Source organism: Pongo pygmaeus, chromosome Y, assembly GCF_028885625.2.
Source record: "Pongo pygmaeus isolate AG05252 chromosome Y, NHGRI_mPonPyg2-v2.0_pri, whole genome shotgun sequence".
Classification (NCBI taxonomy): Eukaryota; Metazoa; Chordata; class Mammalia; order Primates; family Hominidae; genus Pongo; species Pongo pygmaeus.
Genome location: NC_072397.2, coordinates 956116 through 980548, shown reverse-complemented (window position 1 = coordinate 980548; position 24433 = coordinate 956116). Strand labels below are relative to the sequence as shown.

The 24433-nt window shown below is 49.7% G+C and overlaps 1 protein-coding gene across 1 annotated transcript; it reads left to right on the top strand.

Annotated features, from left to right (window-relative positions):
* Positions 1-604: 604 nt before the first annotated feature.
* LOC129025389 (cytokine receptor-like factor 2) lies at positions 605-24173 on the top strand. The gene is made up of 8 exons (XM_054473414.1): positions 605-778; positions 4509-4611; positions 6103-6269; positions 10661-10794; positions 14807-14969; positions 19100-19220; positions 21652-21736; positions 23266-24173. The coding sequence occupies exons 1-8, from the start codon at positions 634-636 to the stop codon at positions 23527-23529; spliced, it is 1182 nt and encodes a 393-aa protein (XP_054329389.1). The 5' UTR covers positions 605-633; the 3' UTR covers positions 23530-24173.
* Positions 24174-24433: the final 260 nt, after the last annotated feature.

Below are 24433 nucleotides of genomic sequence, written 5' to 3'. Positions count from 1 at the left end.
GAAGGGACGGGAGGGGATAGAGGGGAGGGGAGAGGGGAGGGGGACAAAGGGGAGGTGATGGAAGGGGGTTGGGAAGGGGGGAGGGGGAGAGGGAGGGAAAGGAAGGGAAGGGAGGGGAGGGGGAGGGGGGAGGGGAGGGGAAGGGAAAGGGGGAAGGGAGGGAGGGGAGGAGAGTGGGGAGGGGAACAGAGAGGGGAGAGGGAGGGGAGGGGAGAGGGAGGGAAGGGAAGGGAATGCAGGGGAGAGGGAGGAGATGGGAGGGGGAGGGGGAGGGAAAGGAAGGGAAGGGAGGGGAGGGGGAGGGGGGAGGGGAGGGGAAGGGAAGGGAGGGGAGGGGAGGAGAGTGGGGAGGGGAACAGAGAGGGGAGAGGGAGGGGAGGGGAGAGGGAGGGAAGGGAAGGGAATGCAGGGGAGAGGGAGGAGATGGGAGGGGGAGGGGGAGGGAAGGGGAGGGCTCAGCTCAGCAGTGTGTGTGGCAGTCCTGATCCCGGATTGATGTGTGTGTGTGTGTGTGTGTGTGTGTGTGTTCTTGACAAGCGTATCTTTTAAAATCAACTGTCACTGTGCTTCCTGCCTGTAATCCTTTCCCTAGTTTCCTTTCTGACTTTTGAAAATCGATGGTGACCTCTGCCTATGAGTCATGAGCGATCTGTTCGTCGTAGGTCCCCGAGGACCTCACTCTCCACTCCTGTTTCAGGCATGGGGTGGTTCGTTCTGCTGTGGGGAGCTGCCGTCTTTCTGCTGGGAGGCTGGATGGCTTCGGGGCAAGTAGGCACAGGTAAGCTTTAACCACTCGCCTGCGTAAAATATCCTTTATTTAAACACCCTCTTCTTGTTGTATTTTGGTCTGTGGTTTCCTTTGCAACCAGGCACTCTTTATTTTGTAAAACTTAAACAATGAGCGTGGACGTTTCTTTTTTCTTTTTTTTTTTTTGAGACGGAGTCTCGCTCTTGTCGCCCAGGCTGGAGTGCAGTGGCACGATCTCGGCTCACTGCAACCTCCACCTCCTGGGTTCAAGCGATTCTCCTGCCTCAGCCTCCCAAGTAGCTGGGACGAAACATATTTATAAGTAAATACATGAATAATAAGTGTACTTACTGCTCCTGGAATATCCACTGCTTATATGCCCTTTCGGTGGCCAGAACTAGGAACTGTGTGTGTGCGTGTGTGTGTTTATCTATTGATTGATTGATTGGTAGATATATTCATTTTTAATCTATCCATCATGTATCTCATCTATCTTTTCCCATTCATCACCCATCCATCCACCGTCCATCCATCTATTATTCACTGATCCATCCACTAATATATCCATCCACCCATCTATCAAACGATCCATCCACTCATACATTCACCCACCCAGCCATCCATCCACCCACCCTTTCATTCACTCATCCATCCATCCACCATCCACCCATCTATCATCCATCCATCCATCCATCCACCCACCCATCCACCCATCCATCCGTCCATCCACCCATCTATCATCCATCCATCCATCCACCCATCCATCCACCCATCCATCCGTCCATCCACCCATCCATCCACCCATCCATCCGTCCATCCACCCATCCATCCGTCCATCCATCCGTCCATCCACCCATCCATCCGTCCATCCATCCGTCCATCCAGCCATGCATTCACCCACACTTTTATCCACTTATCCATCTGTCTACCCATCCATCCATCCACCCACCCACCCACCCATCCATGTACACATCTACGTATCCATCTATCCATGCATCCATCCATCCATCCATCCATCCATCCATCTATCCATCCATCCACCCACCCATCCATGTACACATCTACGTATCCATCTATCCATCCATCCATCCATCCATCTATCCATCCATCCACCCACCCATCCATGTACACATCTACGTATCCATCTATCCATCCATCCATCCATCCGTCCGTCCATCCATCCATCCATCCACCCACCTATGTATCTGTTCATCCATTTATTCATCCATCCACTCACTCATCCACCCACCCATCCTTTCATCCACTTATCCATCTATCCATCCATCCACCAATACATCCATCCACCTACCCATCAAACCATCCATCCACTCATGCATTCACCCACAGTTTTATCCACTTATCCATCCATCCATCCATCCATCCGTCCACCCACCCATCCATCCATGTACACAACTACGTATCCATCTATCCATGCATCCATCCATCCACCCATTCACCTATGTATCTATTCATCCATTTATTCATCCATCCACTCACTCATCCACCCACCCATCCACCTACCCTTTCATCCACTTATCCATCTATCCATCCATCCACCCACCATCCATCCGTCAATACATCCATCCACACACCCATCAAACCATCCATCCGCCTATGCATTCACCCACACTTTCATCCACTCATTCATCTATCCACCCATCCGTGTACACATCTACATATCCATCCATCCATCCATCCATCCGTCCATCCATCCATCCACCTACCCACCCATCCATGTACACATCTACGTATCCATCTATCCATGCATCCATCCACCCATCCACCTGTGTATTTGTTCATCCATTTATTCATCCATCCACTCACCCATCCACCCACCCATCCACTTGTCTTCCACCTATACACCCACGTGTCCATTGATTCATCCATCTACCTACCCATCCCTATCTATCTGAGTCTGTTTGTCTAACTATTTCTATCATCATCTATATAATTCTATCTATCTAACATTACCATTTATCTATCTATCTGTATCTATCTATCCTCCAGATACCTCCACTTAGAACCCAACATGACAAGGTTCACTGTACCCCATCTTTCCAAACCTGTAACTCACTTCTTTGACAGTGAGAGACTTGGCCGGGCGCTGTGGCTCATGCCTGTAATCCCAGCACTTTGGGAGGCCGAGGCGGGTGGATCACAAGGTCAGGAGATCGAGACCATCCTGGCTAACACGGTGAAACCCCGTCTCTACTAAGAAATACAAAAAATTAGCCGGGTGTGGTGGCGGGCGCCTGTAGTCCCAGCTACTCGGGAGGCTGAGGCAGGAGAATGGCGCGAACCCGGGAGGCGGAGCTTGCAGTGAGCAGAGATCACGCCACTGTACTCCAGCCTGGGCGACAGAGCAAGACTCCGTCTGAAAAAAAAAAAAAAAAAAAAGAGAGAGAGACTTGGCTTTCATTATCCAAACTATCATTATATGTTTGCTCAATCCTAAAATATTTCCATTGTCCGCGTTCGGAATTACAAATCCAGACCTCTTGAAACATCAAACCTACTGAAGTCTATGCACCTTCCAAGCAAAGATAGAAAGACTTCTTTATGGTTGGCCCATTTCTTTTCCTTTCTGTTTTTTTAATACAGAGTCTTGCTGTGTCGCCCAGGCTGGAGTGCAGTGACGCAATCTCGGTTCACTACAACCTCTGCCTCCCGGGTTCAAGCCATTCTCCTGCCTCAGCCTCCCGGGTAGCTGGGATTACAGGCACCCGCCACCATGCACAGCTCATTTTTGTGTGTTTTTAGTAGAGACGGGGTTTCACCATGTTGGCCAGGCTAGTCTCGAACTCCTGACCTCAGGTGATCCACCTGCCTCGGCCTCCCAGCGTTAAGATTACAGACGTGAGCCACTGCACCCGGCTGGTCCATTTCTGTAGTTGGTGTGTGTGGTGTTTTGAGAAAGACAGTAAGGTGGATGGATGGGGACAGTTTCCGATGCCACCTTAGGTATCCACAGGGGATGTGTTGTTGGATACATGATTGATGCTCACATCTGTGCATGACACTAGTGGGTGAACTTACCTTTTGCAAAAACAAAAACAAAAAGGCAGCTGGGTGCGGTGGCTCACGCCTGTAATCTCAGCACTTTAGGAGGATGAGGTGGGCGGATCACGAGGTCAGGAGATAGAGACCATCCTGGCTCACACAGTGAAACCCCATCTCTACTAAAAATACAAAAATTAGCCAGGTGTGGTGGCAGGTGCCTGTAATCCCAGCTACTCAGGTGGCTGAGGCAGGAGAATCGCTTGAACTCGGGAGGCGGAGGTTGCAGTGAGCTGAGATTATGCCATTGCACTCCAGCCTGGGCAACAGAGCGAGAGTCTGTCTCACATAATAAAAAATAAAATAAAATAAAATAATAAAATAAAATAAAATAAAATAAAATAGGCCGGGCGCAGTGGCTCATACCTGTCATCCCAGCACTTTGGGAGGCTGAGGCGGGCGGATCACGAGGTCAGGAGATCGAGACCATCCTGGCCAACATGGTGAAACCCCATCTATACTAAAAATACAAAAAAATTAGCTGGGTGTGGTGGCAGGTGCCTGTAATCCCAGCTACTCGGGAGGCTGAGGCAGGAGAATCGCTTGAACCCTGGAGGCGGAGGTTGCAGTGAGCCAAGATCGCAGCACTGCACTCCAGCCTGGGCGACAGAGCAAGACTCCGTCTCACAAAGAAAAATAAACTTAAAAAAATAAAAAATAAAATAGAGTTGCCTCACCATGAACTTCATGTGTCTCTATCTAGGAGAAGGAGTACAGATTCAGATCATCTACTTCAATTTAGAAACCGTGCAGGTGACGTGGAATGCCAGCAAATACTCCAGGACCAACCTGACTTTCCACTACAGGTAAGTGGCCCCCAGAAAGCAAACCCCACGCCTGGGGAATCGCTCTTCTGAGCCGTCAGCGATTGGAAATACTTGAGAACAAAAGTGTAAAGCATCACACTGTGCAAGCCGGAATGTTTGTTCTGTGAAACCCTCAGCCCTCACCACAACTACAATCTCATTGCTCCAAACTTTCTTGCCAAGGGATGGCTGACTCACTCTCAAAATCACCTACATTCTTTTTTTTATTTGTTTTTATTTTGAGTAGGAGTCTCACTCCGTTGCCAGGCTGGAGTGTGGTGGCGCAATCTCGGCTCACTGCGACCTCTGCCTCCCAGGTTCAAGCAATTCTCCTGCCTCAGCCTCCTGAGTAGCTGGGATTACAGGCACCTGCCACCACGCCAGGCTAATTTTTGTATTTTTAGTAGAGATCGTGTTTCACCATGTTGGCCAGGCTGGTTTCAAACTCCTGACTTCATGTGACCCACCTGCCTCGGCCTCCCAAAGTGCTGGGATGACAGGCGTGAGTCACGGCATCCGGACTGAAAATCACCTAGATTCTTCACGGGAGATTAGCAGAGAGTTTTGTTCACCCAGAGCTCTGGGTGAACTTGAAGTCTTATCTGCTAGGCAGCCGGGGAGGGAAAGACTCAGTCTCTGAAACATTTCATACCCTTACTCGGGGCTACCCCCAACCCTGTGTCTCCCTGATGTGATTTTTAGTTTTACTTTGGCTTAGTTAGACACCCAGAAGTATGCGTGCGAACATTGCAGGAAGGGTTTTTCCAATAAATTTAGTCATGGGTGGTTGATTCTTCAGTTTGACTACAAAAGAGATAAACGGCAAAGCGTACAGAACAGGGAAATTTTAAAAGGAAGTTATTTGGAAAATAAGACTCACCGTTGGGAGACCGAGGTGGGTGGATCATCTGAGATCAGGAGTTCCAGACCATCCTGGCCAACATGGTGAAACCCCATCGCAACTAAAAATACAAAAATTAGCCGGGCGTGGCGGCAGGTGCCTGTAATCCCAGCTACTCAGGAGGCTGAGGCAGGAGAATCGCTTGAACCCGGGAGGCAGACATTGCAATGAACAGAGATCGCACCACTCACTGCACTCCAGCCTCAGGGACAGAGCGAGACACCGTCTTAAAAAAAAAAAAAAAAAGCCGGGTGTGGTAGCTCACACCTCTAATCCCAGCACTTTGGGAGGCCAAGGTGTGTGGATCACCTGAGGTCAGGAGTTCCAGACCAGCCTGGCCCCAACATGGTGAAACCCCGTCTCCAGTAAAACTACTAAAATTAGCTGTATATGGTGGCAGGTGCCTGTAATCCCAGCTACTCAGGAGGCTGAGACAGGAGAATGGCTTGAACCCGGGAGGCGGAGGTTGCAGTGAGCCGAGATCACGCCATTGCACTCCAGCCTGGGCGACAAGAGCAAGACCCCATCTCTAAATAAATAAGAGGTGCTCTTTTGTTTTGTTGCTAAATGGTCGTCGTTTTAAATCACAGATTCAGCGGTGATGAGGCCTATGATCAGTGCACCAACTACCTTCTCCAGGAAGATCACACTTCGGGGTGCCTCCTAGACGCAGAGCAGCGAGACGACATTCTCTATTTCTCCATCAGGAACGGAACGCACCCCGTTTTCACCGCAAGTCGCTGGATCGTTTATTACCGTAAGTATTGTAAAGCCAGCTCACCATGCCTTTCAGTACTTCCTAAAGCTTATTACCGTAAGTAATGAAAAGCAAGTTCCTGCCAGCGGCGGGATCAATGATTACCGTAACAATTGAAAAGCAAGCTCAGCATGCTTTTCAGTACTTCCTTTAGCTTATTACCGTAAGTACTGAAAGGCTCATGCAAATCGCCGGATCCATGATTACCGTAACAATTGAAAAGCAAGCTCAGCATGCTTTTCAGTACTTCCCTCAGCTGATTACCGTAAGTACTGAAAAGCAATCTTATGATAGTCGCTGGATCGATGATTACCGTAACTATTGAAAAGCAACCCAGCATACTTTACTTCCTTCAGCTTATTACCGTAAGTACTGAAAAGCTCATGTAAATCACCGGATCCATGATTACCATAACTATTGAAAAGCACTTTTCAGTACTTCCTTCAGCTTATTACCGTAAGTAATGAAAAGCAAGTTCATGTCAGTCGCGGGATCAATGATTACCGTAACAATTGAAAAGCAAGCTCAGCACGCTTTTCAGTACTTCTTTCAGCTGATCACCCTAAGTACTGAAAAGCAATCTCATGATAGTCGCTGGATCAATGATTACCATAACTATTGAAAAGCAACCCAACATGCTTCTCACTACTTACTTCAGCTTATTACCGTAAGTACTGGAAAAGCTCATGCAAATCACCGGATCCATGATTACCGTAACTATGGAAAAGCAAGCTCACAATGCTTTTCGTATTTCCTTCAGCTTATTATCATAAGTACTGAAAAGCAAACTCATGCAAGTCACTGGATCAGTGATTACCGTAGCTATTAAAAAGCAAGTTCACCATGCTTTTCAGTACTTCCTTCAGCTTATTACCATAAGTACTGAAAAGCAAGCTCTCGCAAGTCGCAGGATCAGTGATTCCCGTAACTATTGAAAAGCAAGCCCAGCATCCTTTTCACTACTTCCTTCAGCTTATTGCCATAAATACAAAAGCTCATGCAAATAACCGGATCCATGATTACCGTAACTATTGAAAAGCAAGCTTAACATGCTTTTCAGTACTTCCTTCAGCTTATTACCATAAGTACCGAAAAGCAAGCTCTCGCAAGTCGCGGGATCAATGATTACCATAACTAGTGAAAAGCAAGCTCACCATACTTTTCAGTACTTCCTTCAGCTGATTACCGTAAGTACTGAAAAAGCAAGCTCTCTCAAGTCCCGGGATCAATGATTACCATAACTATTGAAAAGCAAGCTCAACATGCTTTTCAGTACTTCCGTCAGCTGATTACCATAAGTACCGAAAAGCAAGCTCTCGCAAGTCGCGGGATCAATGATTACCGTAACGACTGAAAAGCAAGCCCAGCACACTTTTCAGTGCCCCTTCAGCTCATTACCTTCAGTTACTTTCAGTAAGTTCTGAAAATCAAGCTCATGGACCATTGGCCACTAGAGCCCAGTGCCCAGTTCCTGAGTCCAAGTGGGAAGAAACTGGCCTTCTAGGACGTTCCCTCTTACACGCACACTGGTTGGGGATTGAATCTGCCCCTAGTGGGGAGACCAGATAACCCCGGGAGACTGTGATTTAAGGGAATGAATTAAAGGCCGGGCGCGGTGGCTCACGCTTGTGATCCCAGTACGTTGGGAGGCCAAGGCGGGCGGATCACTTGAGGTCTGGAGTTCGAGACCAGCCTCGCCAACATGGTGAAACCCCATCTCTACAAAAAAAAAAAAAAAATTCGCCGGGCGTGGTGGCTCACGCTTATAATCCCAGCTACTTGGGAGGCTAAGGCAGGGAAATTGCTTGAACTCGGGAGGCAGAGGCTGCAGTGAGCCAAGATGGTGCCACTGCACTCCAGCCTGGGCAATTTATAAATTCATTATTTAAAAATAAATAAGGCCCAGAGCGGTGGCTCACGCCTGTAATCCCAGTACTTTGGAAGACCAAGGCGGGCGGATCACTTGAAGTCTGGAGTTCGAGACCAGCCTTGCCAACATGGTGAAACCCCATCTCTACTAAAAATAATAAAAAAAAAATTAGCCAGGCGTGGTGGCGCATGGTTGTAATCCCAGCTACTCGGGAGGCTGAAGCAGGGAAATTGCTTGAACCCGGGAGGCAGAGGCTGCAGTGAGTCAAGATGGTGCCACTGCACTCCAGCCTGGGCAATTTATAAATTCATTATTTAAAAATAAATAAGGCCCAGAGCGGTGGCTCACGCCTGTAATCCCAGTACTTTGGGAGGCCGAGGCAGGGGTATCACTTGACATGAGGAATTCGAGACCAGCCTGACCAACATGGAGAAACTCCATCTCTATTAAAAATACATAATTAGCCGGGCTTGGTGGCGCACGCCTGTAATCCCCGCTACTCGAGAAGCTGAGGCAGGAGAATCACTTGAATCTGGGAGGCGGAGTTTGTGGTGAGCCGAGATTGCGCCATCGCACTCCAGCCTGGGCAACAAGAGCGAAACTCCATCTCAAATAAATAAATAAATAAAATAAAATAAGGGAATTAATTAGAGATGCCCTCTGGTGCCCTGCCTACACACACACACACACACACACACACACACACACACACACACACACAGAGGGAGCTGGAAATACTCTCTCACCCTCATCCCACTCACTGGATTTTCATTTTTTTTTTTTTTTTTTTTTTGAAAGAGAGAGTTTTGCTCTGTTGCCCAGGCTGGAGTGCAGTGATGCAATCACAGCTCATTGCAGCCTCCACCTCCTGGGCTCAAGCGATCCTCCCACCTCAGCCTCCAGAGTAGCTGAGACAACAGACACACACCACCACGCCTGGCAAACTTTCTCATGGGGTCTCACCATGTTGCCCAGGCTGATCTCAAACTTCTGGGCTCAAGAGATCCCCCTGCCTTGGCCTCCCGAACTTCTGGGATGACAGGCATGAGCCACCGCACCTGGCAGGTTTTCTTATGTGCATTGAGAACTGGCTGTTAAGTCTCGGGTGAGGAAATGAGGGACAAATGTAGGGAAACCCTGTTTCCAAAATGTTTATTCTTTATCCTGGAATTCTGTAAGGCTGTGGTTCTTTTTTACTTTTTTAGTTTTTAGAGGTAGGGGAAACGGATCTGTTTGAGAATCTAGTGTGAACTACAAACTCTTTATTTGCAAAATTACTTATAGATACTGGGTGCGTTTCCTGGGCTATAATAGGTCACCACAAACTGGAGGCTTAAAACAGCAGAAATTTATTCTCTCCCAGTTCTGAAGCCCACAAGTCTGAGATGGAGATGTCTGAGAGCCGCATTCCCTCTGGAGGTTCTAAGGGAGGGTCCTTCCTGCCCCTCCCAGCTCCTGGGGGCTCCAGGTGTCCCTGGGCTTGTGGCTACGTCACTCCAGTCTCTGCCTCCATCTCCACGTGGCTTTCTCTTCTGTGTCTGTGTCTCCTCGTCTGTCTCTGAGAAGGACACCTGTCATTGGATTTAGAACCCTTCCTTCTCCAGTATGACCTCATCCTAACTAACTGAATCTATAATGATCCTTTTTTTTATTTTTGAGACAGAGTCTTGCTCTGTCACCCAGGCTGGAGTGCAGTGGCTCAATCTAGGCTGACTGCAACCTCCACCTCCCGGGTTCAAGCGATTCTCCTGCCTCAGCCTCACTAATAGCTGGGATTACAAGCGCCCGCCACCACGCCTGTATTTTTAGTAGAAACGGGGTTTTAGCATATTGGCCAGGCTGGTCTTGAACTCCTGACTTCAGGTAATCCACCCGCCTTGGCCTCCCAAAGTGCTGGGATTACAGGCGTGAGCCAGTGTGTCCAGCCAGATGGAAACTTTTTTTTTTTTAAGATAGAGTTTTGCTCTTTTGGGCCAGGCTGGAGTGCAGTGGCTCCATCTTGGCTCACTGCAACCTCCACCTCTGGGGTTAAAGCGATTCTCCTGTCTCAGCCTCCCAAGTAGCTGGGATTACAGGCGCCTGCCACCACGCTCGGCTAATTTTGTATTTCTAGTGGAGACGGGGTTTCACCATGTTGGCCAGGCTGGTCTCAAACTCCCGACCTCAGGTGATCTGCCCGCCTCGGCCTTCTAAAGGATCCTATTTTTAAATACAGTCCCATTCTGAGTTTCTGGGGAGTTGGGATTTTAACATATATTTTTGTGGGGGACTTAATTTAGCCCATAACAGACACACAGGACATTTTCCACAGAATTTTAGAGAGTTCCTTCCTTCACAAACCTACAGGTTCTCAGAGCTCTGGTGGAAGCTTCTCCTATAAAAGTAATGAGGATGGGCGAACCCCAAGTCCCATAAGGTATTAAGGGGAGGAGGGGTACAGGCTAGAGAAAGGGGATGAGGTCAGCCTGTCACAATCAGCTCAGAGAGGAGGGATGTCGCTTCTGTTATTTCTTCTTCTCAGTGAAACCCAGTTCCCCAAAGCACGTGAGCTTTTCGTGGCATCAGGACGCGGTGACGGTGACGTGTTCTGACCTGTCCTACGGGGATCTCCTCTATGAGGTTCAGTACCGGAGCCCCTTCGACATGGAGTGGCAGGTGAGCAGGGTGGCTGCGACTCAGGGCGATGGTGGCTGAGCGTCCCCCAGGTGCGGACTGTGGGATTCGCTCTTTCATCAGACCCCGGTCCCCTCTGTCTAAACCTTCCTGAATTCCACTTCCTGAGAGAGCTCTAGTCCAGCTTAGCTTTTTCATGTTTCTCTCTGTGTCTCTGAGGGGTCTCCAGAGAAAGAGAACCAATAATATGTCTGTCTGTCTGTCTGTCTGTCTATCTATCTATCTATCTATCTATCTATCTATCTATATCATTCTATTTTATCTCTCTATATCATTCTATTTTGTCTCTCTGTCTTTCTATCTATCTATCTATCATCTATCTATCTATATCAATCTATTTCTCTCTATCTCTGTCTTTCAATCTATCATCTATCTATCTCATTCTATTTTATTTCTCTCTATCTCTGTCTTTCAATCTATCGTCTGTGTATCTACATCATTCTATTTTATCTCTCTCTATCTCTTTCAATCTATCATCTATGTATGTATCTATCTGTATCATTCTATTTTATCTGTCTTTCCGTCTATCTAGCTATATCATTCTATTGTATTTCTCTCTATCTCTGTCTTTCAATCTATCATCTATCTATCTGTATCATTCTATTTTATCTCTATCTCTTTCAATCTGTGATCTATCTTGTCTATATCATTCTATTTTATCTCTCCCTATCTCTGTCTTTCAATCTATCATCTATCTATCTGTATCATTCTATTTTATCTCTATCTCTTTCAATCTGTGATCTATCTTGTCTATATCATTCTATTTTATCTCTCCCTATCTCTGTCTTTCAATCTGTCATCTATCTATCAATCTATCTATCTATCTATCTATCTATCTATCTATCTATCTATCTATTTCATTCTATCTTATGTCTCTCTCTGTCTTTCAATCTGTCATCTATTTTATCTATTAACTCTCTTGGTTCTATCTATCTCTCTATTGCTCTATCCCATATATATTTTACCTACCAACTCTCTTTTATCTATGTCCTATCAATCATCTATGTATATCATCCCTATCTCTATGTAGTTCAACTATCATCTCTATCTATATATCTATCATCTATCCATCTCTATCTATCTATGTATCATCTATCTATCTATCTACTTTATCATCTATGTATTACCTATCTATCTGTCATCTATTTATCTCTCTATCATCTGTCTGTATCATCTATCTATCTACTTTATCATCTATGTATTATCTATCTATCTGTCATCTATTTATCCCTCTATCATCTGTCTGTGTATCATCTATCTATCTATCTCTCTATCGTCTCTCTATCATCTATGTATCATCTATCAAATCTGTCATCTCTCTGTTTTATCTATTTATCTATGATTTCTTTATCTATCTACCTCTAATCCTATCTCTATCTCTATCTCTACACATCTGTCTCTACACACAGACACACACAGACACACAAACACAGGCACACAGACACACACAGACACACACACACACGCACACACATGCACAGACACACACACAGACACACAGAGACAGACACACACAGGCACACACACAGACACACACAGAAACAGACAGGCATACACAGACACACACAGGCACACACACACACACACACACTCATGTGCTGCCTAGCGATCTTTTGGTCATCAGCAGACTGCATATATCATGGTGATCTCCTATGATTATCACACAGCTGTCCTATTCAGCTGTCCCAATTATTTTCTTCTATACCATATTTTTCCTGTAGCTTTTCTATGTTTAGATACACAAATACTTACCCTTGCATTAGGTTTGTCTGCAGTATTCAGTACAGTAACGTGCTGTACAGGTGTGTAGCTGAGGAGCAATTTACTATACAGCTTAGGTGTGCAGGGGGCTAGACCAGCTAGGTGTCTGTAAGTAAACTCTAGAATATTCTCATAATGAAGAAATCACCTCACAGTGCATTTCTCAGAACATGTCCCCACCGTTAAGCAATGCATGACTGTATATCTACTGATATGTGTCTGTACACACACATATATACACACACACGTACACATCTTGTATACACAGCTTATATATACACATATATACACACACATATAGATACACAGCTTATATATACACATATATGTGCACACTTTATATACACACATATGTACACAGCTTATATACACATATATATACACACGTATATACACACCTTATATACACAGCTTATATACACATATATATACACACATGTATATACACACCTTATATACACAGCTTATATATACACATATATGTGCACACTTTATATACACACATATGTATACACACATATATACACAGCTTATATACACATATATATACACACATGTATATACACACCTTATATACACAGCTTATATATACACATATATGTGCACACTTTATATACACACATATGTATACACACATATATACACAGCTTATATACACATATATATACACACATGTATATACACACCTTATATACACAGCTTATATATACACATATATGTGCACACTTTATATACACACATATGTATACACACATATATACACAGCTTATATACACATATATATACACACATGTATATACACACCTTATATACACAGCTTATATATACACATATATGTGCACACCTTATATACACACATATGTATACACACATATATACACAGCTTATATACACATATATATACACACATGTATATACACACCTTATATACACAGCTTATATACACATATCTATACACACGTGTATGTACACACCTTATATACACAGCTTATATACACATATATATACACACACATATAGATACACAGCTTATATCTACACATATATATACACATACATATATACACATCTTTTATACACACAAATATATACACATAGATACATACACACCTTCTATACACAGCTTACATATACACAGATATATACACCTTATATACACACATATATACACACAGCTTATATATACACACCTTATATACACAGCTTATATATACACGTATACACACACATATAAATATACATATAAAGATATCTTATTGGTACATATATGTACAAACATATATATACAATATGTGTATAAACTGATACATAGAATGGAACATTTATCTGTATCTTTATATCCATTTATATCTGTAAAGATATATAGATACAGGCTGGACACAGTGGCTCACACCTTTAATTCCAGCACTTTGGGAGGCCGAGGAGGGTGGATCCCCTGAGGTCAGGAGTTCGAGACCAGCCTGGCCAACATGGTGAAACCCCGTCTCTACTAAAAATACAAAAATTAGCCGAGCGTGGTGGCGGGCGCCTGTCATCCCAGCTACTCTGGAGGCTGAGGCACAAGAATTGCTTGAACCCGGGAGGCAGAGGTTGCAGTGAGCCGAGACCACACCACTGCACTCCAGCCTGGGCAACCGAGCAAGACTCTGTCTCAGTAAATAAATAAATACTATTTTAAAATGATAATAAAGTAAATACAGGCCAGGCACCGTGGCTCATGCCTGTAATCCCAGTACTGTTGGAGGCCAAGTCAGGAGGATCGATTGAGCCCAGGAGCTGTTGACCAGCTTGGGCAACAGAGCGAGACCCCATCTCTTTTTTCTTTTTTAGACGCAGTCTGGCTCTGTCGCCCAGGCTGGAGTTCTGTGGTGTGATCTCGGCTCACTGCAACCTCCGCCTCCCAGGTTCAAGCGATTCTCCTGCCTCAGCCTCCCGAGTAGCTGGGATAACAGGTTCCCACCACTTTGCCCGACTAATTTTTATATTTTTAGTAGAGATGGGGTTTCACCACGTTGGCCAGGCTGGTCTCGAACTCACGACCTCAGGTGATAAACCCGCCTCGGCCTCCCAAAGCGTTGGGTTTACAGGTGTGAGCCACCGCATCCGGCCTCGCGGCTGCATTCTTGAAGTCAGTGAGACTGCGAACCCTCCGGAAGGAAAACTCCGGACAGACAGGTTCCGTCACTAATCATTATGTGTGTGTGTGTGTGTGTGTGTATGTGTGTTTCTCCAGTCCAAACAGGAAAATACCTGCAACGTCACCATAGAAGGCTTGGATGCCGAGAAGTGTTACTCTTTCTGGGTCAGGGTGAAGGCTATGGAGGACTCATATGGGCCAGACACATACCCAAGCGACTGGTCAGAGGTGACGTGCTGGCAGAGAGGCGAGATTCGGGGTAATGCTTGTTACGCGGCAGTGTCCCATAGCCTTGTCACCAGCCTGGAGTAGGCATAGCCACTGCCTTCCCCGGAGGTGGGAGGGGGGGTGTCCTGCTTTCCCGGGAGGTGAGAGGGAGGGTGTCCTGCTTTCCCGGGAGGTGAGAAGGGGGGTGTCCTGCCTTCCCGGGAGGTGAGAGGGGGGGTGTCCTGCCTTCCCGGGAGGTGGGAGGGGGGGTGTCCTGCCTTCCCGGGAGGTGGGAGGGGGGGTGTCCTGCCTTCCCGGGAGGTGAGAGAGAGGGTGACCTGCCTTCCCGGGAGGTGACAGAGAGGGTGTCCTGCCTTCCCGGGAGGTGAGACAGAGGGTGACCTGCCTTCCCGGGAGGTGACAGAGAGGGTGTCCTGCCTTCCCGGGAGGTGGGAGGGGGGGTGTCCTGCTTTCCCGGGAGGTGAGAGGGAGGGTGTCCTGCCTTCCCGGGAGGTGAGAGGGGGGGTCCTGCCTTCCCGGGAGGTGAGAGGGGGGTGTCCTGCCTTCCCGGGAGGTGGGAGGGGGGGTGTCCTGCCTTCCCGGGAGGTGGGAGGGGGGGTGTCCTGCCTTCCCGGGAGGTGGGAGAGAGGGTGTCCTGCCTTCCCGGGAGGTGGGAGGGGGGGTGTCCTGCCTTCCCGGGAGGTGAGAGAGAGGGTGTCCTGCCTTCCCGGGAGGTGGGAGGGGGGGTGTCCTGCCTTCCCGGGAGGTGAGAGGGAGGGTGTCCTGCCTTCCCGGGAGGTGGGAGGGGGGGTGTCCTGCCTTCCCGGGAGGTGAGAGGGAGGGTGTCCTGCCTTCCCGGGAGGTGAGAGGGAGGGTGACCTGCCTTCCCGGGAGGTGACAGAGAGGGTGTCCTGCCTTCCCGGGAGGTGAGAGGGAGAGTGACCTGCCTTCCCGGGAGGTGACAGAGAGGGTGTCCTGCCTTCCCGGGAGGTGGGAGGGGGGATGTCCTGCCTTCCCCGGAGGTGAGAGGGGGGTGTCCTGCCTTCCCGGGAGGTGAGAAGGGGGGTGTCCTGCCTTCGAGGTGAGAGAGAGGGTGTCCTGCCTTCCCGGGAGGTGAGAGAGAGGGTGTCCTGCCTTCCCGGGAGGTGAGAAGGGGTGTGTCCTGCCTTCGAGGTGAGAGAGAGGGTGTCCTGCCTTCCCGGGAGGTGACAGAGAGGGTGTCCTGCCTTCCCGGGAGGTGAGAAGGGGTGTGTCCTGCCTTCGAGGTGAGAGAGAGGGTGTCCTGCCTTCCCGGGAGGTGAGGGGGGGGTGTCCTGCCTTCCCGGGAGGTGAGAGGGGGGGTGTCCTGCCTTCCCGGGAGGTGAGAAGGGGGGTGTCCTGCCTTCCCGGGAGGTGAGGGGGGGGTGTCCTGCCTTCCCGGGAGGTGAGAGGGGGGGTGTCCTGCCTTCCCGGGAGGTGAGGGGGGGGTGTCCTGCCTTCCCGGGAGGTGAGAGGGAGGGTGTCCTGCCTTCCCGGGAGGTGGGAGGGGGGTGTCCTGCCTTCCCGGGAGGTGGGAGGGGGGGTGTCCTGCCTTCCCGGGAGGTGAGAAGGGGGGTGTCCTGCCTTCCCGGGAGGTGAGAGGGGGGGTGTCCTGCCTTCCCGGGAGGTGAGAAGGGGGGTGTCCTGCCTTCCCGGGAGGTGAGAGGGGGGGTGTCCTGCCTTCCCGGGAGGTGAGAGGGGGGGTGTCCTGCCTTCCCGGGAGGTGAGAGGGGGGGTGTCCTGCCTTCCCGGGAGGTGAGGGGGGGGTGTCCTGCCTTCCCGGGAGGTGAGAAGGGGGGTGTCCTGCCTTCCCGGGAGGTGAGAGGGAGGGTGACCTGCCTTCCGGGGAGGTGAGAAGGGGGGTGTCCTGCCTTCCCGGGAGGTGAGGGGGGGGTGTCCTGCCTTCCCGGGAGGTGGGAGGGGGGGGTGACCTGCCTTCCGGGGAGGTGAGAAGGGGGGTGTCCTGCCTTCCCGGGAGGTGAGAAGGGGGGTGTCCTGCCTTCCCGGGAGGTGAGAGGGAGGGTGACCTGCCTTCCGGGGAGGTGAGAGGGGGGGTGTCCTGCCTTCCCGGGAGGTGAGAAGGGGGGTGTCCTGCCTTCCCGGGAGGTGGAGGGGGGGTGTCCTGCCTTCCCGGGAGGTGAGAAGGGGGGTGTCCTGCCTTCCCGGGAGGTGAGAGGGGGGGTGTCCTGCCTTCCCGGGAGGTGAGAAGGAGGGTGTCCTGCCTTCCCGGGAGGTGAGAGGGAGGGTGACCTGCCTTCCCGGGAGGTGAGAAGGGGGGTGTCCTGCCTTCCCGGGAGGTGAGAAGGGGGGTGTCCTGCCTTCCCGGGAGGTGGAGGGGGGGTGTCCTGCCTTCCCGGGAGGTGAGAAGGGGGGTGTCCTGCCTTCCCGGGAGGTGAGAGGGAGGGTGACCTGCCTTCCGGGGAGGTGAGAAGGGGGGTGTCCTGCCTTCCCGGGAGGTGGGAGGGAGCGTGTCCTGCCTTCCCAGGAGGGTGTGTCTGAGCAGGATATGTCTGAGCAAGCTCAGCCTTCTGTCATCCTCCAGGGCCCCATCTGAAAGCAGCTCCTCTCCTTGAGTCATTCTCGGGCTGCTTTCACTCGGGAGAGTTTTCTTTCTTTTGTTTTTTTGAGAAACATTCTCAGCTCACTGCAACATCCGTCTCCCACGTTCAAGCGATTCTCCCGCCTCAGCCTCCCGAGTGGCTGGGATTACAGTGTCCACGCCACCACGGCCGACTCAATGTTTTTATTTTTATTTATTTATTTTGAGAGGGAGTCTCAGTCTGTCTCCCAGGCTGGACTGCAATGGTGCGATCTCAGCTCACTGCAACCTCCGCCTCCCGCGTTCAAGCGATTGTCCTGCCTCAGCCTCCTGAGTGGCTGGGACTATAGGTGCCCGCCAGCAAGCCCGGCTAATTTTTGTATGCTTAGTAGGGACAGGGTTTCCCCATAGTGGCCAGGCTGGTCTCGAACTCCTGACCTTCTGATCCGCCCGCCTCGGCCTCCCGAAGTGCTGGGATGACAGGTGTGAGCCACCGCGCCCAGCCTTCAACGTATGTTTTCAGGGGGTTTGATTTAAGGTGCACAGCCATCCACAGACGAAAGCAAGCTCTCATATGCTGTAAAGACCTCCAGCAACCACAAGCCTCCAGAGGTTCCTGCCCTTACTTCCTGGGGGTGGCTGTGGGATGTGTTCTTGTCCAGAGACACAGTGTCTCTTTCCAGGATATTTTCCATAGGAATCAAAACTTGCTGACACTAACATTCATTTAAAAAAAAAAATAGGGCCGGGCGCGGTGGCTCACGCCTGTTATCCCAGCACTTTGGGAGGCCGAGGCGGGCGGATCACAAGGTCAGGAGTTCAAGACCATCCTGGCTAACATGGTGAAACCCTGTCTTTAATAAAAATACAAAAAAAATTAGCCTGGCGCGGTGGCGGGCGCCTGTAGTCCCAGCTTCTCGGGAGGCTGAGGCAGGAGAATGGCGTGAACCCGGGAGGCGGAGTTTGCAGTGAGCTGAGATCACGCCACTGCACTCCAGCCTGGGCGACAGAGCGAGACTCCATCTCAAAAACAAAACAAAACAAAACAAAAAATAGGCCCATGTCTACTAAAAATACAAAAATTAGCCCGGTGTGGTGGCAGACGCCTGTAGTCCCAGCTACTCGAGAGGCTGAGGCAGGAGAATTGCTGTATTAAAAATACCAGACTGGGCTGGGCACATTGGCTCAAGTCTGTGATCCCAGCACTTTGAGAGGCTGAGGTGGGCGGATCACCTGAGGTCTGGAGTTCGAGACCAGCCTGGCCAACATGGTGAAACCCCATCTCTACTAAAAATACAAAAATTAGCCCAGTGTGGTGGCAGGTGCCTGTAATCCCAGCTACCCAGGAGGCTGAAACAGGAGAATCACTTGAACGCAGGAGGTGGAGGTTGCAGTGAGCTGAGATGGCGCCACTGCACTCCAGCCTGGGCAACAGAGTGAGGTTCTGTCTCAAAAATAAATAAATAAGTAAAAGATTTGCTGACACGAATATTTACAAAAAACAAAACAAGACAAAAAACAACAACCAAGAAAAAATAAAAACACCAAAAAAATGAGGAGGATGGTTAGGGATGAGATGTAACATCATGTTGAAAACTTACAGCCGCCTTTTCGTTTTGTTTCAGATTCCTGCGCAGAGACACCAACGCCTCCCACACCAAAGCTGTCCAGATTTATTTTAATTTCCAGCCTGGCCATCCTTCTGATGGTGCCTCTCCTCCTTCTTTCTTTATGGAAATTATGGAGGTAAGGATGACTCCTGCCGCCCGTGGGTGGAGGGATCTGCTTTCAAAATGTCTGTGAAGTACGAAAAAAGATTAATCACCTGATAGAGTCATTTCCCTGGGCCTCAGTTTCCATACAATGCCTACTTTTCTGATGGTGCGTTACAAGAAATTTCTGAGGGGCCAGGCACGGTGGCTCACACCTGTCATCCCAGCACTTGGGGAGACCGAGGCAGGCAGATCACAAGGTCACAAGTTCGAGACCAGCCTGGCCATTATGGTGATATCCTATATCTACTAAGAATACAAAAATTAGGGCCAGGCATGGTGGTTCACGCCTGTCATCCCAGCACTTTAGGAGGCCGAGGCGGGCAGATCACCTGAGGTCTGGAGTTCAAGACTAGCCTGGCCAACCTGGCGAAACCCCACCTCTACTAAAAATATAAAAATTAGCCGGGTGCAGTAGCACGCACCTGTAGTCCCAGCTGCTCCGGAGGCTGAGGCAGGAGAATCACTTGAACCCAGGAGGCAGAGGTTGCCGTGAGCTGAGATCACACCATTATACTCCATCCTGGGTGACAAGGGTGAAACTCTGTCTGAAAAAAAAGAAAAAATAAAATTAGCTGGGTGTGGTAGCGCGCACTTGTAGTCCCAGCTATTTGGGAGGCTGAGGTGGACGGATGGCTCGGAGTCTGGGTGTTTAAGGCTGCCGTGAGCTGTGATTGCACCACTGCACTGCAGCCTGGATGACAGAGCACGATCCAGTCTCTCAAAAAGAAAACTAAAGAAGTCCAGGTAAGCTGGGCAACTTGGAGAGGGTAGCAGGAAGAATTGTCCAAGATCTAATATTGTCTTTGCTCCATCTGTCACTGAATTTTTGGCTTTGAATCCAGTCAGAGTTCTAGCCGAAACAATATTCTTTCAGACCACAGAGCGCTTTTCAAAAATGTGAGATTGAGTCGTTTTCTTATTTATTTATTGATGTGTTTATTTATTTTGAGACGGAATCTCACTCTGTCACCCAGGCTGGATGGAGTACAGTGGCGCGATCTCGGCTCACTGCAACCTCCGCCTCCCAGGTTCAAGCAACTCACCTGCCTCAGCCTCCCAAGTAGCTGGGAGGTTGAGTCATTTTCTTAGATATTTATTTATGTATTTATTTTGAGACGGAGTCTCACTCTGTTGCCCAGGCTGGAGTGCAGTGGCACGATCTTGGCTCGCTGCAACCTTCACCTCCAGGGTTCAAGCAATTCTCCTGCCTCAGCCTCTCGAGTAGCTGGGAGGTTGAGTCATTTTCTTATTTATTTAGTTATTTATTTACGTATTTATTTTGAGACGGAATCTCCCTCTGTCACCCCGGCTGGAGTGCAGTGGTATGATCTCGGCTCACTGCAACCTCCGCCTCCCAGGTTCAAGCAATTCTCCTGCCTCAGCCTCTCAAGTAGCTGGGAGGTTGAGTCATTTTCTTATTTATTTATTTATGTATGTATGTATTTATTTTGAGACTGAGTCTCACTCTGTCACCCAGGCTGGATTGCAGTGGTGCGATCTTGGCTCACTGCAACCTCCGCCTCCCGGGCTCAAGCAATTCTCCTGCCTCAGCCTCCCGAGTAGCTGGGATTACAGGTGCCCGCCACTGCGTCCGGCTAATTTTTGTATTTTTGGTAGAGACAGGGTTTCACCATGTTGGCCAGGCTGCTCTTGAACGCCTGACCTCAGGAGATCCGTCCACCTCGGCCTCCCAAAGTGCTGGGATTACAGGCAGACGCCACCACACCCAGCTAATTTTTGTATTATTTTTGAGACGGAGTCTCACTCTGTTGCCCCGGCTGGAGTGCAGTGGCATGATCTCGGCTCACTGCAACCTCTGCCTCCCAGGTTCAAGTGATTCTCCTGCCTCAGCCTCCCAAGTAGCTGGGGTTACAGGCAGATGCCACCACACCTGGCTAATTTTTGTTTTTGTTTTTGTTTTTTTTTTGAGATGGAGTCTCGCTCTGTTGCCCAGGCTGGAGTGCAGTGGCGCGATCTCGGATCACTGCAACCTCTGCCTCCTGGGTTCACGCCATTCTCCTGCCTCAGCCTCCCGAGTAGCTGGGATGACAGGGGCCTGCCACCACGCCCGGCTAATTTTTGTATTTTTAGTAGAGACGGGGTTTCATCATGTTGGCCAGGCTGGTCTCGAACTCCTGACCTCAGGTGATCCACCCGCCTCGGCCTCCCAAAGTGCTGGGATTACAGGCGTGAGCCACCGCACCCGGTATCCTGGTGGGAACTTTATGAGGACCCCAGAGGCAGGGTCCCTGGGCAGGGGGAGGATACACATGTGTCCACGTAGAAGGCCCCGCTCTGCCGTTCTTGGTCTGTCCCTGGGGTCCATGCCCTGCAGGTGCTTCTTGCCAACCCTTCCTGCGGGGCTGTGGCCGACCTGACCACACTCTCCGTCTGTATTTCAGAGTGAAGAAGTTTCTCATGCCCAGCGTGCCAGACCCGAAATCCATCTTCCCCGGGCTCTTTGAGATACACCAAGGGAACTTCCAGGTATCTGCCCTCTCCTTGTGTCTCTTCTCCTCTCCACCAAGAGAGAGAATAAAAAAGAAAAGAAAGGAAAAACAAAGAGAGAGAAAGAAGGAAAGAAAGGAAGAAAGGAAGGAAGAAAGAAAAGTGGTTTGATCTCTGCTCACTGCAACCTCCACCTCCTGGGGTCAAATGATTCTCCTGCCTCAGCCTCCCGAATAGCTGGGATTACAGGCACCCGCCACCACACCTGGCTAATTTTTTGTATTTTTAGTACAGACAGGTTTTTTCACCACGTTGTTCAGGCTGGTCTCAAACTTAAGTCTACCCACCTTGGGCTCCTAAAGTGCTGGGATTACAGGCGTGAGCCCCCGCGCCCAGCTTATGTGTCCTATCTGTTGATTTTAATGCTGGTCAGCTGTGTCCAAATTTCAAAGGGAAGATGGTATAAAGAAGCATGTCCAACTCTGACTTCCCATTATGACTCAAACTAGGTTTTTTTTGTTTTTTGTTTTTTTTAAGACAGAGTCTTGCTCTGTCGCCCAGGCTGGAGTGCAGTGGCGCGATCTCAGCTCACTGCAAGCTCCGCCTCCCGGGTTCACGCCATTCTCCTGCCTCAGCCTCCTGAGTAGCTGGGACTACAGGCACCTGCCACCATGCCCGGCTAATTTTTTGTATTTTTAGTAGAGACAGGGTTTTACCATGTTGGCCAGGCTGCTCTTGAACTCCTGACCTCGGGTGATCCACCCGCCTCGGCCTCCCAGAGTGCTGGGACTACAGGCGTGAACCACCGCGCCTGCTAATTTTTTGTATTTTTAGTAGAGACGCGGTTTCACCGTGTTAGCCGGGATGGTCTCGATCTCCTGACCTCATGATCCACCCACCTCGGGCTCCCAAAGTGCTGGGATTACAGGCGTGAGCCACCGCAGCCGGCCGGCTCAAACTAGGTTTTAACTTAACTTTGAAATCACCTTGGCTGAGTGGAGAGTCCGTCAGTCTGTTGGAGGGCTTAGAATTTTATTTTTGGGGGCCGAGCGCAGTGGCTCACGCCTTTCATCCCAGCACTTTGGGAGACCGATTCGGGTGGATCACCTGAGGTTGGGAGTTCGAGACCAGCCTGACCAACATGGAGAAACCCCATCTCTACTAAAAATACAAAATTAGCCGGGCATGGTGGCAGGTGCCTGTCATCTCAGCTAGTCAGAGGGCTGAGGCAGGAGAATCGCTTGAACCCGGGAGGCGGAGGTTGTGGTGAGCCGAGATTGTGCCATTGCACTCCAGCCTGGGCAAACTCCGTCTCAAAAAAAAAGAATTTTATTTTCGGTTTACAAGGGTATCGGTGTCAGAGCTCCTGCAAGCCCCAAAGAAGAGCTTTGTAGGGGCTTAGACCTCCCAGATGAGAGGGTTTTCCTGTTCTGTTGGGAATGGCGTTGTTTCTTGGGGAAGCTTCCCGGTTCCAGGGATGTCTGCGGTGGGTACCGTCTGTACAGATGCTCAGGACACTGTCTATGCTGTCTCCACTGTGTTTGAGCTAGAATGTTTCTTCCTGGTAGGAGTGGATCACAGACACCCAGAACGTGGCCCACCTCAACAAGATGGCAGGTGCAGAGCAAGAAAGTGGCCCCGAGGAGCCCCTGGTGGTCCAGTTGGCCAAGACTGAAGCTGAGTCCCCCAGGACGCTGGACCCACAGACCGAGGACAAAGAGGCCTCTCGGGGATCCCTCCAGCTTCCCCACCAGCCCCTCCAAGGCGGTGATGTGGTCACAATCGGCGGCTTCACCTTTGTGATGAATGACAGCTCCTACGTGGCGTTTTGATGGACACACCACTCTCAAAGTCAACGTCAGGATCCTCGTTGATGTTTAAAGACAGAGGGGAGTATCCCGGGGACTCCACACCACCATGGATGGGAATTCTCCACGCCAATGATCGTAGGGCTAGGAGCCTCTGAAGAGCCGGCCTCACCGCCTAATGCAGCCACCGCGATGCTAACTTTCCCCGACGTGAGTCTCTGTGTTCAAAGGCTTGATGGCAGATGGGAGCCAATTGCTCCAGGAGATTTACTCCCCGTTCCTTTTCGTGCCTGAACATTGTCACATAAACGCTAAGGCAGGACGTCCAAAATGCTGTAAAACCACCTGCCCACTCTGTGAGTGCCCAGTTCTGTCCATGTACCGTTTCCATAGCATTGGCTTCTCGGAGGATTTTTTGTTTGTTTGTTTGTTTTGAGACGGAGTCTCCCTCTGTCTCCCAGGCTGGAGTGCAGTGGCGTGATCTTGACTCGCTGCAACCTCCGCCTCCCGAGTTCAAGCGATTCTCCTGCCTCAGCCTCCTGAGTACCTGGGATTACAGCTGCCTGCCACCACACTCCGCTGATTTTTGTGTTTTTAGTAGAGATGGGGTTTTACCATGTTGGCCAGGCCGGTCTTGAACTCCTGACCTCAGGTGATCCACCCGCCTTGACCCCCCAAAGTGCTGGGATTGCAGGCCTGAGCCACTGTGCCCAGCTTTTTTTTTTTTTTTTTGAGATGGAGTCTCACTCTGTTGCACAGGCTGGAGCGCAGTGGCGCGATATCAGCTCACTGCAACCTCCACCTCCCATGAAATGATTCTCCTGCTTCAGCCTCGCAAGTAGCTGGGATTACAGGTGTGAGCCACTGCGCCTGGCCAGCAATCTTATTTTATATATATACTATATATATATATATAGAGAGAGAGAGA